Genomic DNA, 16,214 nt, shown 5'->3' on the forward strand with positions numbered 1-16,214 from the left:
TACATGCACAACTGCATTACACCCGATCATGGGGATCATCTTACTTGTATTTACTTTATCGAGTTCTTTTTCAAGTGTGAACATAATTTTTCAATGTTCCACTCACTAGGATTCTTTAATTCTCCCCCTCGAGATGATGACACTCCATGTCTAAAATCTTGTACTGAATCCCACTCTAGAACCAATAACATATTCACTTTTCCCATTTGGGATGCATGTTTCAAATCCTTTATAGTGAGATCATAATTTGGGGTATGCTTAAAGAAATCACATATTGTGAACTTGTTTGATGATTCATCACCCATAATGGTTTCTTTTATTTTCTTGACATGCTATATGTGAAAAACTTCTGGTTTTTCAACATTTCACAATAATGTCGATAACATTATTGGAGATGGCTATATATCAGTAAACTTCAGGTTTACCACTCATTTATAATTTTGCCATCTTTTTCTTATGCATGTCTTTTCATCATAAGCTCTTCTAGAGCCAATAATATGTTTATATTACTAGATACTGTACTTATTTAATTTGAGAGAGGAAATATATTTGTTACCTTTAGTAGTCATGACGATGACCCAATACCTATCAGGTATATTTATCTCCATCCTGAATCTCAAAATCTTATTCAGGAAGATAATTCTCATATCACATCGATATTTTATTTTCATTTTCTGGACCAACCAGAAAATCTGAATCATCAAGATGAGTATTCAAGCTATGAAAAATGGTTCAGGCTCATAAGAGACGAAGTTTAATATACTTCTTTTCTCTTTTTCTTTTCGATTCTCGATATAGATCGGCTAAATATTTGGCGTACGATAACTACGTACCCAATTTTCTTTCTTGCCGCATCTGTAGCAAACCGTTTCTGTTTGCCTTTTATCACCCGGTCACTTTTATTTTTCGTGGAAGTTCTAATGGAAGGAATCTTCTTCCTCATCTTCTTCCACGATCACGGTAGCAGTTTCAACCGCATCCACACCCTCGTCCTTTTCAAGAAGGACCGACTTGATGGTTTAGTATTATGAGTTTCATTTCTTTTCAATTCTAACGGAGGATTTACATCAACTCCAACAATTTGGTGAATCCTTTCTTTCAAGGATTTGATTATTCAAAGATCTTCTAGATCTTTCTCATGATACACCTCACCTTATAAACTATCATTAAAGTGGTGTAAATTATCATGGCTTTATCTTTTTCTCATCCAATATAGATTATATCGATGATTTCTCAAAGCTCAATTTCTCTCATGTGCATCTTTGCACCCACTACCCAAGTCTTATAATCATTTCTCTTAATATCAAGGACATTTACTTTGAGCTTTGTCAAAATTCACGTGATAACATTATTCATAGAATAATATTATAATAAAAACGAGAATTTAAATGCATAAATTAAAAGCATAAATTAAAAGCATAAATTAAATTGTAGAAATTTAAAGAGCATAAATAAAATCGGGAGGCTTAGCGTACCACAAGATCCGAGGAGTCATAGACTACCATATTGATCAATTTTTATCAAGGCTTGAGGAGACATGGTCTACCATATTAACCTTTTTTTTATTCAAAGTCCGAGGAGACTTAGTCTACTATTTTTGACCTTTTCTTTTTATTTACGGAAGCAAAGCCTTCCACGTAAACTTTTTTTCAATTCACGGAGGCAAAGTGTAGCATCCCCGTCCCGCAGTCTGAGCTGGATCAGTTCAAGGTCGAGTGTTAGTTGGACTGATCAGACGAACAAGGCATGTGCAACATGTCGTCTGGATTTTCTTGGCCGGATTAAGACTCTACTGTGGGTTTGGACATAGTAGTTGAGCTTGACGAACTAAGCTGGTCGGATTCAGACAAGGTAATTGGACTTGTCTCTCGAGAGTAGTTAGTCGGCCAACGGACTGATTAATATACGTTCTAGCGGGAAGGGATACAGAGCTAAACATGAACTGATTAACCAAGGAAAATGGCGGGAACAGTATCTGGCGGTTACCGAGAGCGGTTACTGAGTGGTTACCAGAGCAGTTAATAAGCAGTTAGCGAAGCAGTTATAGGGCGGTTCTGAGTGGTTGTCGGACCACTTAACTGACTGGGACGGGAACTGCTAAGGTAGTTACGGAACCGAGACAGAAACTGCTCGAGGGCAGTTTATGAATTAAATGGGGGCGGGAGCGGTTATGGACTGATGGTTTTGGGGTGGAAACCGTCCAACCACTGATTTAATCTGATTTTCACGGATCAGAGAGGGACATCTCTGCTGGAGAAAGTTCTGAAGAGACAACAGGAGAGGGAGAGCGGAGAGAAAAGGAAAACTGCCAGGACGGTTACTGGGAGCAGTTAAGGACGGTTGAGAAAAAGAGAAACCGTCCAGAACTTCCTTTCTATTTCTAAATTTCGTGGACTAATGGGAAACACGGGTTTTTCTAGACAGAAATATAGAAAAAGAGACAGAGGAGAAATGGATCGGAGCAGACAGAAAAAGATGGCTGGAAGGCCGATCCGAGTCTGTAATGGCGGGCGCGAGTCTGTCTGCCCTTCTGCAAGGAGTTCTGATTCATTTCATGACCAGTTCGAGTCTGGAGATCCGGGGATGCGGTACTTACAGTCGATGGTATTTGAGCCGAAGCCAAGGGAATGGTTTATCGGCGTTGTCTGTACAAATCGAGGCCGTGTACTGATGGATCGTGTGACATAAGCAAGATCGGCGTGGTTCTGTGGGGTGTGGCGGTTATGGCTTATACCGCGAGACTGTTTGAGTAAGAGTCTGTTACGATTGTTTGCGAGTCCAAGGGAGACTGATCAGGCGGCTTCCGTGGACTGAGGGCTGAGTTCTGATTGGGGGCGATCGTGCTGATGGTTGTGGATCAAGGGTAATAGTTGTCGGAGGCGGTTAACGGATGTATAGTGCTGGAATATGATACTGGTGTTTAGAACTCGGATCGAGTCTCAGCGTTCTGTACCGGCTATGGTATAGAGCCGAGTGTTGATGGATCGGTGATGACTGGACCGAGTGTTGATGGATCGATGATGACTGGACCGAGACTTGTACTGGATGGAGGCAAGGTGTTACTGACTGGTTACGAGGCTGTGGAGCCGAGTGTGTACTGATGGATCGATGATGACTGGACCGAGACTTGTACTGGATGGAGGCAAGGTGTTACTGACTGGTTACCGGGCTGTGGAGCCGAGTGTGTACTGACTGATCCGTGTGTGATCAGGGTCTGGTTCTGGGACGCTAAGCATGGCTGGCGTACTGTCTGTTCTGGATGGCTGGTTGGAGACCAAGCCGTCTCTCGTTGTTTACTTGGATCACGTGGGGATGGTTGGCTAAGTGACTAAGGAACAAGGGGATTCGGTTAAGTATCTGATCGAGCTGGCTAGATAAGAATGATGGGAAGCAGGAAGACAGCAAGGAGGGAGTGTATGGATGGATTTTCAGATAACAAAGCACCGAGGCAGTAAGGTACATGTTTATTATACTGTCTGTTGTAATGATTCGCTAGGATGCTGGATAGACTTAGCGAACACTCGGATCTGAACTGAACCTCTTCGAGGAAAGATGGTTAAAAACCGTAAGTAAAGGGAATATTTCGTAAAGGGTTAGTTTGTGTCGGGGCCTCCCAAGTGGTGTCAGAGCGATTACGGTTCTAGGACAGAGTTCGAAGGATTATTCAATAAGGATAATAAGCTGACTGGAGTTAGGATTGAATCAAGTGGCTCAAGAGAGCCAAGGATGCTTCGGAAAAGTCTAAGTAAGACAAGGGACTGTCAAGGACAATGATGTCGGATATTGAGCCAAGGAGCTGACGAGTTTAACTTTGTATGGACAAGACGTCCATAACTGAATTTGGAAGGAAGACTTCATCGGAAAGGTTCAAGGCAGGATAGCCGAGTGGATGAGCTTGATGTTGTAAACGGGAACTGAGTTGGACAGGTGGTCCGAGAATTGAGATAGTATCTCAATAAACGGGTTAAGGCAATGGATGGATTGCTAAGAGATAACCTAAAAGAGTCAGGAAATCGGAAAACTGAATTGGACAAGTCGTCCATGGAAGAGCTTAAGGACTAATGGCCAAGACACTGATGCTGGAATGTGAAGTATGAAGACTTACATTCGAATGGAACGTCTGTTGAAAATGCTTAGACGGATCCTAAGATTTTCAAGGTATTGGACAAGCTGGTCCGGAAAAATGGAACTGGAAGTTTCATAAAAAGATTTTGGAAAAATCTGAGTAAGACTTACACTTAGAAAGTGGTGAGTGTAGGAAAGTCTGGATATAAGAACTGGACAAAGCGATTGTCAAAGTTGACTAAGCTTGATCGTCTTGGTAGGTTTGTGTTGTCCGAGAGTTGAGATTATCGGAACAAGAGATTGGAAGTCAGGTGTACTTGCCAAAGACTTGTTAGGTGATCAAGAAACTACTTGGAGGTACAAGATGCCATAGATGATGAGTTGTCGTCAGAGTTTCAAAAGTAGTAAATGATCGGTTCATATCATGAGCGTCTAGATCAGACAACGTACTTAGGGGCTGTGACGCCTGCTAAGGCTTGCTGGATTTTGGATGACGGCTCGAGGATTTGGGACGATCATTTGAGGTTAGATTATTAATTCTTTTCATGCGAGAGTCTATATCAGTCTAGGTGCTTATGGCTGAGATGCTCATTAAGACTTAACTGGATTGTAAAACGGTTGCTCGATGAATTGGAATGATAATGCTAGACCAGACTAAGTGTCTGATTAACTGGACAAGTGGGAATGATGAAACATCAGTGTTAGTGTGGATGATATGTCCTTAGGAACCGAGTGGGTTGCTAAGGCATAACTGTACTGATACTGTCTGTTCTGGCGTCTATGGAGACCGATAGTTTCCAAGACGTGACTGTCTATCATCGTATGTTTCTGTCCTGACGTCTATGGGAAATGGTGAGTTGCCAAGACGTAACTGTTATCGCGTCGGTGGGAACTAGATAAGTTCGCCATCGCGTGTCTGTACTGTAGTCTGCGGAAACCCAATCTGATGTCTGTGGGAGATGTACCTTCGAAGACATAATTGTAATGTCACTGGAACTCAAAGAGTTCACTACTGTGGGTTTCCGATCGCGATAAAAGCACGGATGAAAACTAGTTAGAGTTTGCCATCACATGTCTGTAGGACGTCTGTCCGTTTAGTATAATGAATTGATATCGTTGGGAACTGTTGAGTTTCTAAGACATAACCGCGACTGAATAATGGGAACTAGAAAAGTTTGCCATTTTGGAACTGTGAACCAGGAAGGACTGGAAGTCTGAAAGGAAAATTGTGTAAGGGATCAAGTGTAGGATCCGGTAAGAAATGCCTGTAAGGATCAAGAATGATCCGGAAGTTGTCAATAAAGATCAATAAAGATATGAGAAAAGCTGATGTCGATCATAAGTGGTCGGGGATTGGTTAGGACCAGGGAGTGATCCGAGACAACAACTGTAAGAATCAAGATGAGATCAATGAAAATATTAAGTTCCTAGTATTCGGAGTTAGACCATGCTAAGGAACACTGGAGTGCGAGAATCAAACAGTCAAGCCAGGATGGACAGAGTCTCGTTTGAACTGAGTCCTAGAAGGACTAAGGTTGGGTCATGAGTGACTGCGACCAGTTAAGGAAAAGACTGGAAAAACTTAACTAAGGTGGTGAGTTCAACTTCGAGAATTAAGGTAAACTGGTCAACACTATTGGGAGTTGTGTGTTCTCACCAAAGTGTGTATCCAAAGACCGAGGAACTGCTTGAAAGTAAGGACTACTATGCTTAGTGAATTGGTGCATTAAACTGAGTCTGTTGAGATTAAAAAAAAAATCATAAAGAGACCGGATCGATTAATAGATATCTGCGATCAAATCCAAGCGTGATTGTGACTAGAAAGTCTTGAAACTATAATGGTCGAATAACTGAAAGTGTGAGAACTGAGTTAAGGCATGAGTGCCGTATGTTGTAACCATTATGATTGGATAGAAAAAAGTTCTATTAACTGCAGAATTCGAGGACGAATTCATTCTAAGTGGGGGAGACTTGTAGCATCCCTGTCCCGCAGTCTGAGCTAGATCAGTCCAAGGTCGAGTGTTAGTTGGACTGATCAGACGAACAAGGCATGTGCAACATGTCGTCTAGATTGTCTTGGCCTGATTAAGACTCTACTGTGGGTTTGGACATAGTAGTTGAGCTTGACGAACTAAGCTGGTCGGATTCAGACAAGGTAGTTGGACTTGTCTCTCGAGAGTAGTTAGTCGGCCAACGGACTGATTAATATACGTTCTGGCGGGAACGTATACAGAGCTAAACATGAACTGATTAACCAAGGAAAATGGCGGGAACAATATCTGGCGGTTACCGAGAGCGGTTACTGAGTGGTTACCGGAGCAGTTAATAAGCAGTTAGCGAAGCAGTTATAGGGCGGTTTTGAGTTGTTGCCGGACCACTTAACTGATTGGGACGGGAACTGCTAAGGTAGTTACGGAACCGAGACAGAAACTGCTCGAGGGCAGTTTATGAATTAAATAGGCGCGGGAGCGGTTATGGACTGATGGTTTTGGGGTGGAAACCGTCCAACCACTGATTTAATCTGATTTTCATGGATCAGAGAGGGACATCTCTGCTGGAGAAAGTTCTGAAGAGACAACAGGAGAGGGAGAGCAGAGAGAAAAGGAAAACTGCCAGGACGGTTACTGGGAGCAGTTAAGGACGGTTGGGAAAACGAGAAACCGTCCAGAACTTCCTTTTTATTTCTGAATTTCGTGGACTGATGGGGAACACGGGTTTTTCTAGACAGAAATACAGAGAAAGAGACAGAGGAGAAATGGATCGGAGCAGACAGAAAAAGATGGCTGGAAGGCCGATCCGAGTCTGTAATGGCGGGCGCAGGTCTGTCTGCCCTTCTGCGAGGAGTTCTGGTTCATTTCATGACCAGTTCGAGTCTGGAGATCCGGGGATGCGGTCGATGGGGTTTGAGCCGAAGCCAAGGGAATGGTTTATCGGCGTTGTCTGTACAAATCGAGGCCGTGTACTGATGGATCGTGTGACATAAGCAAGATCGGCGTGGTTCTGTGGGGTGTGGCGGTTATGGCTTATACCGCGAGACTGTTTGGGTAAGAGTCTGATACGATTGTTTGCGAGTCCAAGGGAGACTGATCAGGCGGCTTCCGTGGACTGAGGGCTGAGTTCTGATTGGGGGCGATCGTGCTGATGGTTGTGGATCAAGGGTAATAGTTACCGAAGGCGGTTAACGGATGTATAGTGCTGGAACATGATACTGGTGTTTAGAACTCGGATCGAGTCTCAGCGTTCTGTACCGGCTATGGTATAGAGCCGAGTGTTGATGGATCGGTGATGACTGGACCGAGACTTGTACTGGATGGAGGCAAGGTGTTACTGACTGGTTACGAGGCTGTGGAGCCGAGTGTGTACTGACTGATCTGTGTGTGATCAGGGTCTGGTTCTGGGACGCTAAGCATGGCTGGCGTACTGTCTGTTCTGGATGGCTGGTTGGAGACCAAGCCATCTCTCGTTGTTTACTTGGATCATGTGGGGATGGTTGGCTGAGTGATTAAGGAACAAGGGGATTCGGTTAAGTATATGATCGAGCTGGCTGGGTAAGAATGGTGGGAAGCAGGAAGACAACAAGGACGGAGTGTATGGATGGATTTTCAGATAACAAAGCACTGAGGCAATAAGGTACATGTTTATTATAGTGTCTGTTGTAGTGATTCGCTAGGATGCTGGATAGACTTAGCGAACACTCGGATCTGAACTGAATCTCTTCGAGGAAAGATGGTTAAAAACCGTAAGTAAAGGGAATATTTCGTAAAGGGCTAGTTTGAGTCGGGGCAAGTGAACTGAGGACGAACCGGCGGTAAGGGAAGCCGGGTCGGAGCCTCACACAAAGCCTACCACGTGACCTTTTTTTTTCAAGTCACGGAGGCAAAGCCTACCTCGTGATCATCTGATCGTGAAGACATAGCTTACCATAACGATCAGTCGGAGAAGGCAGCGTCTATCATCCCGAAAAATAAATGGAGAAGGCCCAGCTTCTCACTCCGAAATAATAATAAAATTTAAATAAATTAGGTATATCGAAATACATAAATTTAAACATTACCTTAGCTACTTTAAAAACTTTTGGATTGATAAACCTCAGTTGGTCAGAGCTTTATACTGATAATGTGTTGTGAATATTTGTGTTGATAACGTGTTGTGAATAAAAGATAAGGGTTATAGATATATTATAGTATTATTATTGTCTTATGTATATATGTGAAAAGTGGAGAAGACAACGAGTGATAAAGGATAGATATATGTGTGAAATGAACATAGAAAGAGAGGAGTAGATGATAGTACTATTTATTAATTGATCATCTTTTCTATAACTACTATTTATACAGAAAATGAGTCGGTCATACTCAGATATTTCTGAGAAAAAATACATATAATAATATGTCAAGTCGGTTAAATTTACTAAGAAGATAATCATCCCATTTGATATTATCTTTTAACAATCTAAATATTTTTCAATTCTTAAAATAGATTTTTATTTTTCTTTTGTTCATTTTTTTCCATTTTTCCATTTTTCCATTCTTCTAGTGGTCGATGGTCACCAGAAGCCGTTACGCATTTTCGGTAATTATATGCAATTACCCTAGCAAATTAAAAACATTTATTTTATATTCTTTTGAGGCCTTCTTAGCATGATTACCCGAAAACACTTAAAAGATACGACTTTAAAGCACTATATCCCACAACAGACGGGTGCGACATGAAGCGAGCCTCATAACCACCACATGCCGCAGCGGAAGCTTCCTTCATCAGCTCCTTCGAGACACCGTTGTTACAAATGTTTGCAAACGCTCTCATATGTTTCATCCCGTACTGCGTTAGTGATCCACAATGCATTTCAAATACGCGTACCTAACAAATTGCAAGCACATTTTATAAACAACCTTTTTAACATTATTATCTGTTAAATAACACGTATAAAACAAAATTTATAAATGTATTGTACAAAAAAATAAAATTTAAAGGACTGCGAAACTCTTACCACTGATTTAAGACATTCCCAATCGTCGACCAATGGCAAACCGGGTTCTCTAACTGACTTGAGAACATTCGTCGTGGGACCAAACAGAACCGTGCCTATCAATTCCACACTTGTGTCTAGTTGTTTTCTGTGCCTTGTTGTCTCCGTTAATTCCTTCATTATCTCATCCTTCCTTGACCCATCTTCCGATGTTCGGTACTATAACCCCAAAGCCAATGGTTTAAGCAAACCAACTATTTACAGTCCATTTAGATAACCAAAAATAAGCAAAACAGAATAGACCAATACCATTTGCCAAAGGAAAATAAGGTCTGCGTCGCGTTGGTTAACAACTCCCACGGGTGACGACTTAACCGGTAATTCATTAGAAGGGAGATTAACAGTCGCTGGATCGAATCCCTGGTATAGATAAAGCTTCTCCGACTTGATACTGCTGTTACCGTATTCCATCACATGGGAGCCTTCGGAATATGTATTATAGTTTGACGTCCGCATCTTCACCTACACACCGGGATAAAAGACCCGCTATATAGTTTAACATTCTCAAACCAACCATCGATTAAACGGTTAAGACCAAAATTTCATGTACCGTTTGGTATTGTTGCTTTACAGTCTCTTTCTTTAAGTTGTGTGTCTCACTGCAAACGAATCACAACTAATAAACCAAAGCACATAAAAGTACTCTATAATAAAATGCATCTAATTTATACATACCTGTCTTCCATCCAAGCAACGCTATATAAATCTCCTAAGCAAGTGATATATTCGGATGGGGGAGACGGATTCATGCCGGGACAATATGTTCCATAACTACTCTCTTGTGCATTTGAAGCCGTTGTTACGTAAATGTTCAAGTCCTTTGGCATTATCCCCTCGAATATGCTCCCGCTTTCACATGCTTCTACGTATATAACCTACATTACATCATCACAATAATAATTGCATAACGATATTACCATCAAATTTAAGAAACCAATAAACCACTCAAGATATTTACTAATTTTACCATCTCTTTGTATGTTCCGGCAGCATGCTTCTTCTTAAGTGTTTCAATAAAATCAGTAGCATAAAGGTAAGGCTTGTTTGGCATCCCTGACCAACGAAAATATTAAACGAAACAAACACCATTATAAGCAATCGATTACAAGCATTTCTTGAACACACTAAAAGGGTAGTGAATTTACCAAGAACTCCCGGACCACCATGATCAGAGTAATATACAAAAATGTGGTCGTTGGCCTTGCTAGCGATGACCTTACCGCTTCCACCTGTAGCAGCCTCCTTGTCGCCTAGAAGTACCGCGTAGAAGTTAGCGGCCGTAACGTTATGACCGGTATAGTCCTGAAAATAGATATTCAAATGAGTAAATAATGGAAAAGGAAAACAATAAGTGGTTATTACTTATGATCTACAGAGTCATTGTCACTATTAATTGTCGGGTACTATCTAAGTCACAATCACGATTGATCCAAAATATATTAGGAATTTTAATAACCTGAGAGCGCCGCAGACAAAAAAGAAAGTTTATTTCAAATAAGATTCGAAGGAAGTAACTTTCAATATACAAATTAATATAAAAATAAAGATTTACAACATTATTAGACGCTAAATTGGATTATAAAAATAACATATAGTATTACCATCAAATTTAATAAATATAAAACCAGAACATAGACTAATCATGGATTAAAGGTACGTTAATAATACCTTCGGGACTCCGGCGTAAACATCTTCGCCATCAGGATGGTTGATTAGAGTACCTAGACGAGGATTAAGTGGATGGTTGGCGATATCATCATACATCATGACGACTATGTTCTCTTCTTTTAAACCTCCTTTTCTTAGTATTTGATATGCGTGACAAACGTCAGCCTATAATATAAAAGCAATAAAACACAATATATAAGTAAATAATTGTATATTTAATAAATGACAAATCTCCAAAATAGCACATTTCTAAATTTATATCACAAAAATAGCACTCAAAAACTAAAATGACCAAAATAGCACCTTTCTAAGTTTATCCTTTGAAAATTTTAATTTTTTTATTTTTCAAAATTTGAAATCTTATCCCCAGAACCTAAACCCTAAACCCTAAACCCTAAACCCCAAACCCCAAACCCCAAACCCCAAAACCTCCAAACCCCAAAACCTAAACCCTAAACCCCACCCTTTAACTTTAAACTCTAAGTTTGTGACTTTTGATAAAACATTAAGTGCTATTTTTGTGATTTTTGAACTTGAGGGCTAGTTTGAAAACAAAAACTTGATTTAGTGCTATTTTTGTCCTTTTCTCTTTAATAAAAGCACTTTTGAATATTTTTAAGAAGTATGAAACAAAGAACACTTTTATACATGTGATAAAGTAGAACTAGTTCAACAGAATTCATCAAAGGTTCTTCTAGTTTTAAGAAAAACTCCCAAGGCTTGACCGAACTCATTGGATATTAATTTGTAGCTCCTCTTTAATAAAATTAGAGAATTAAAAAAATTTTTGCATGTCATAAGAATATTCGTAAGTCCCCAAAAAAAAAAATCTTGAGGGAAAATATTTACATTGATGCATAATTTTAATAAAGAACTGAAAACAACGAATAATAAAATTAATTTGTTAAGTAATAAGACGATTAACTATTTGATTTTACCACAAAAAAGATCCGCTATTTGAACATTTATGTACCTGGTGCCTGTAGTTTCCGTAACCGGAAGAACCAGCGATAAGAACCGCCCATCTAGTACCGATGGTGTTTTCTTGCTCATTCGATTTAGCTTCCTCTGTCGGCATGAGAATTTTTGGCTCGAACCGACCGCGTGACTGGGTACGAACCACTAGAAGTAACAGAAGAAGAAGAAGAGCTGGTCTGAGACAATAGAACTTAGCCATGGGAGACGGAGAGAGAATAAAGAAAGAGATACTACGAAGGAACAAAGATAGCTATAAAAGCAAATGATGGTTGGTTATAAAGCTAAACCAATGGGTGTTAATAATAAAAAAAAGGGACAGAATTCTAAAGGGCAAATCTCCAAAATATCACTTTTTTAAGTTTATATCACAAAAATAGCATTCAAAAACTAAAATGACCAAAATAACATCTTTCTAAATTTATCATTTAAAAATTTTAATTTTTTTTATTTTTCAAAATTTGAAATCTTATCCCCAAAATCTCATTTCTCAACTCTAAAACCTAAACCCTAAACCCTAAATCCTAAACCCTAAACCCTAAACTCTAAACCCTAACCCCTAAACCCTAAATCCTAAACCCCACCCTTTAACTTTAAACCATAAATTTGTGACTTTTGATAAAACATTAAGTGCTATTTTTATGACTTTTGACCTTGAGTGCTAGTTTGGGAACAAAAATTTGATTTAGTGCTATTTTTGTCTTTTTCTCAATTCTAATCTAAAGTTTTTGCCAACTAATTACACTTTAATATATAGTTACACAATTTTATCAATAGTATTTAGCTCTTTCGGATGGGCAAATTAAGTCGCAAAGCGTACTCTATTCTTTCTTTCTTTTTTGTTTTTTTTTGAGAAAAGGGCTAAAGACGTACTCTATTCTTTTAATAATTAGTGATATTTTGTTTTTTTGGTAAAATATATTTAGGAATACTTGTCCCAAAAGATGAGTGCGTAATTTTATAAGCTTGTAATATTTTTAACGATTTATTGTCCTATTTTTTGTGTTTGTAAATGTAAATTTAAATATTAATTGAGACCTATAATGATTATAGTGCTTTGTAATTTAAATTAGAAGATATTAAGTACAGATGAGTTAAAAATGGTTATACTGTTGACGATTATTACATCCAAAAGAAAAATGAAAACAACCAAAGACTCGCTGCTCGCTCAGTTGTCTGATTTACGACACAACAGAGAACATGCAAAACACTGTCAAGACACGCATATATTGGAGGGACCCACAAATTGCTATTTTTCACCGTTACAAGGACAGCATCGGTTAGCACTGAACCAAAGCTCTACGCAACCGATTTTGATTAAAAATGTTTAACCGTGATTGAACCGGTTTCCAAATCTCTCTCATCGTCTCCCTCACATAGAAGATAATAGGGTTTTTATTACAGGGTTTTAGGCTTTTAGCCACGAACCAGGATGGCCAGTCCGGTCATACCATAAAGTGTATAATTTCGTAGGTAAACCATTCTGGTTACCATGACTATTGCCTCTATCATACTGATCTTGGCATAGTCTAGATCAAAAGAGAATGCATGTATAGTTTTTTTTTTTTTTTTTTTTTTTTGAACAACACACAGAGGTTATGAATAACCAAACCCAATCAAAAATCATATGAAGAGATCGATTTCGACTTCAATTGCATCGAAAGCTAAGAACTTTCTCAATCATCGCCGTCTTCCTGAGAGAGGTAATCCTCTAACTGCTCCTTTCTTTAACCGTTGCTCTTACACTACACGAACTCTCCCTACTTCCAAGAGACCGAACAGAACTGATCTAAAAGACCCACTTAAACTGTTCTGTCGCATGATTCAGTCTCGTCCTCTTCCTTCAATTGTCGAGTTCAGCAAACCGCTGAGTCAACTCGCCAGGACGAAGAAGTTCGATCTTGTGATCTCTCTCTTCAACCAGATGGAGACTCTTGGAATCACGCATGATCTTTACACATACAACATCCTCATCAACTGTTTATGTCGTTGCTCTCGGTTCTCCATTGCTTTATCTGTTATTGGGAAGATGATGAAGCTTGGTTTCGACCCTGATGTCGTCACGCTTAGCTCTCTGATCAATGGGTTCTGTCGAAGGAACAGAGTTTTCGATGCTATAGAGTTAGTTGCCAAAATGGAGGCAATGGGGTGCAAACCAGACGTTGTCATCTACAACACCATCATCGACGGTTTCTGCAAGAACAGGCTGGTTAATAACGCTTTGGAACTGTTCGAGCAGATGGATAAGAATGGAGTTAGCGCGGATGTTGTTACTTACAACTCTCTTATAACCGGTCTTTGCAGCTCCGGTAGATGCAATGACGCTGATCTTCTCCTTAGAGATATGATGATGAGGAACGTTGTCCCTAATGTCATCACTTTCACTGCGTTGATCGATGCGTCTGTGAAAGAAGGGAACCTTTTGGAGGCTGAGAAGCTGCACGAGGAGATGGTTAACAGGTCTATAGTTCCTGATGTCTTCGCTTACAACTCGATGATCAACGGGCTTTGTATGCACGGTCGAGTAGACGAGGCCAAACAAATGCTTGAGCTGATGGTGACAAAGGAGTGCTTGCCTGATATAGTGACTTATAACACTCTCATAAATGGGTTTTGCAAGTTTAGGAGAGTAGATGATGTGATGAAACTCTTCAGCGAGATGTCGGAAAGAGGATTATTAAGAGATACGGTTACGTACAACACTATCATCCAGGGCTATTTTCAAGTGGGCAAACCAGATGCTGCTCAGGGGGTTTTCAGACGGATGGATTCTCCTCCCAATCTAAGGACTTACAGCATTTTGCTTTATGGTCTTTTTAATAACGGGAAGGTTGAGAAAGCTTTGGTTGTATTCCAGGATATGCAGAAGAGTGGGATGGATCTTGATGTTACTATATATAATATCATGATTCACATAATGTGCAAGGCTGGTTATGTGGAAGATGCTTGGGACTTGTTTTGTGGTCTCGCCGTCAACGGAGTTGAGCCTGATGTTGTATCATATACTACCATGATCTCAGGGTTTTGTAGGAAACGCCTGTGGCAAGAAGCAGATGAGTTGTATAGAAAAATGCATGAAGATGGGCTACTTCCACTATAGCAGATTGTACATTCTGTGAAACTGTATATTGTTTGAAGGAAAAATAAACACATTATTGTATTTTTTTCTCTGTTACCTATTGTAATTTTGAATGATTACAAGTAAAAATGTAAACAAGCTGGGAGAGTTATGTGATAATGTCTGAAGTTATTCAGAACATAGATCTCCATGAATACCACTTGAGCTTAAACTGAAACCAAAGTGGAGGAACACCAAGAACCCCTCATTGCATCCTTGGATCAAAAACATCGAAATGTACTTTACTTCACGAATCCAGAAGAACCTGTGCCGGTACAGAATGAAGCAAAACCGGGTTTAGCTTCTGCAAAAATGTATTGGTACATGAGTGTCGATAATCATTGGTTGATGGAATTTTATAAATTTTTGGTACACCCTAATTACTTAAATCAGTTATTTAAAAACAATTATCTTCTATCAAATAATATTTTTCATAGAAACAAATTATGTCAAAATTTATAATTTTTATGGTTTATAAATAGATGTTTGGTTCATTTGATTTGTATATAGGAAAAAAATCAGTTTTTACTACAGTATTATTATTATTTTTAAGAAAATACAATTTCAAGTTGATCAAATTTTTTTTATGTCAACAAGTTAATTATTATTTTTTTAATTTTTAGTTATAATGATTTTTAAATATATTTTTTTGCTCATAAAATATAATTATAAAAAAAAAAAAAATAGTGGATAAAATGTTGAATTTTGTTCAAATAAAATTATTAAAAGAGTAAAAATTAAATGAATAATTAATTAATAAGCGAAAGAAAGAGAAAAATGATCCAGTTAAAAGTGTAGATTAAGTTGTTGAATAATTTCATATTAATAAAAAGTTAAATCAAATTATTAAAGTTAAATATCTGATATACACAAAGAAAATTCTCGAATCTCTCCATGATTCCTCTTAAACCCATATTGGATTTCAGATTAACCATGTAGAGAAGTAGATAAGAAATCAACAAGAACACAAGATGAAAGCAATGAAATCTGAATCAAAAGAGGTTTTTTTACTAGTTCTTCTCTAAAAAAAAAAGAGATTATCGATACAAAAGGTACTTAAAACATAGGTTTTGAAAAGTAAAAACGTGCATAATGAAATGACCAAAAGGCCCTTGAGAAATCATGAATCCCCCAAACAAATAGATGCGGAGCGACCTCGGCACGTCGCTGCGAGAGGTCGCTCCTGGGTCGTTTCTTCGCGAGCGACCTGGCTGTGTCGTGATCTTAGGAGTTTTCAAGGCTCCTAAGACAAATGTTGTAGTATAGTGATTGTCGAACCAGTTCTGAGGGATATCAAAGCACCGAGAATGCAAGTACTCACTTAATCTAAGTGCAACCAATGATTTAGATGAGTTTTAA

At 39.0% G+C, this 16,214-nt stretch overlaps 2 protein-coding genes across 2 annotated transcripts; one reads left to right on the forward strand and one right to left on the reverse strand.

Annotated features, from left to right (window-relative positions):
* Positions 1-8,611: 8,611 nt before the first annotated feature.
* On the reverse strand, positions 8,612-12,007 carry LOC106312995 (vacuolar-processing enzyme beta-isozyme-like). The gene is made up of 9 exons (XM_013750711.1): positions 11,736-12,007; positions 10,763-10,927; positions 10,240-10,396; positions 10,062-10,147; positions 9,770-9,969; positions 9,645-9,693; positions 9,344-9,556; positions 9,056-9,253; positions 8,612-8,925 (listed from the first exon to the last, which is right to left on the reverse strand). The coding sequence occupies exons 1-9, from the start codon at positions 11,937-11,939 to the stop codon at positions 8,710-8,712; spliced, it is 1,488 nt and encodes a 495-aa protein (XP_013606165.1). The 5' UTR covers positions 11,940-12,007; the 3' UTR covers positions 8,612-8,709.
* Positions 12,008-13,325: 1,318 nt separating this feature from the next.
* LOC106312996 (pentatricopeptide repeat-containing protein At1g62720) lies at positions 13,326-14,956 on the forward strand. Its single transcript, XM_013750712.1, has one exon. The coding sequence runs from the start codon at positions 13,365-13,367 to the stop codon at positions 14,835-14,837; it is 1,473 nt and encodes a 490-aa protein (XP_013606166.1). The 5' UTR covers positions 13,326-13,364; the 3' UTR covers positions 14,838-14,956.
* Positions 14,957-16,214: the final 1,258 nt, after the last annotated feature.

The sequence above is a fragment of the Brassica oleracea genome, chromosome C9, assembly GCF_000695525.1.
Source record: "Brassica oleracea var. oleracea cultivar TO1000 chromosome C9, BOL, whole genome shotgun sequence".
NCBI lineage: Eukaryota > Viridiplantae > Streptophyta > Magnoliopsida > Brassicales > Brassicaceae > Brassica > Brassica oleracea.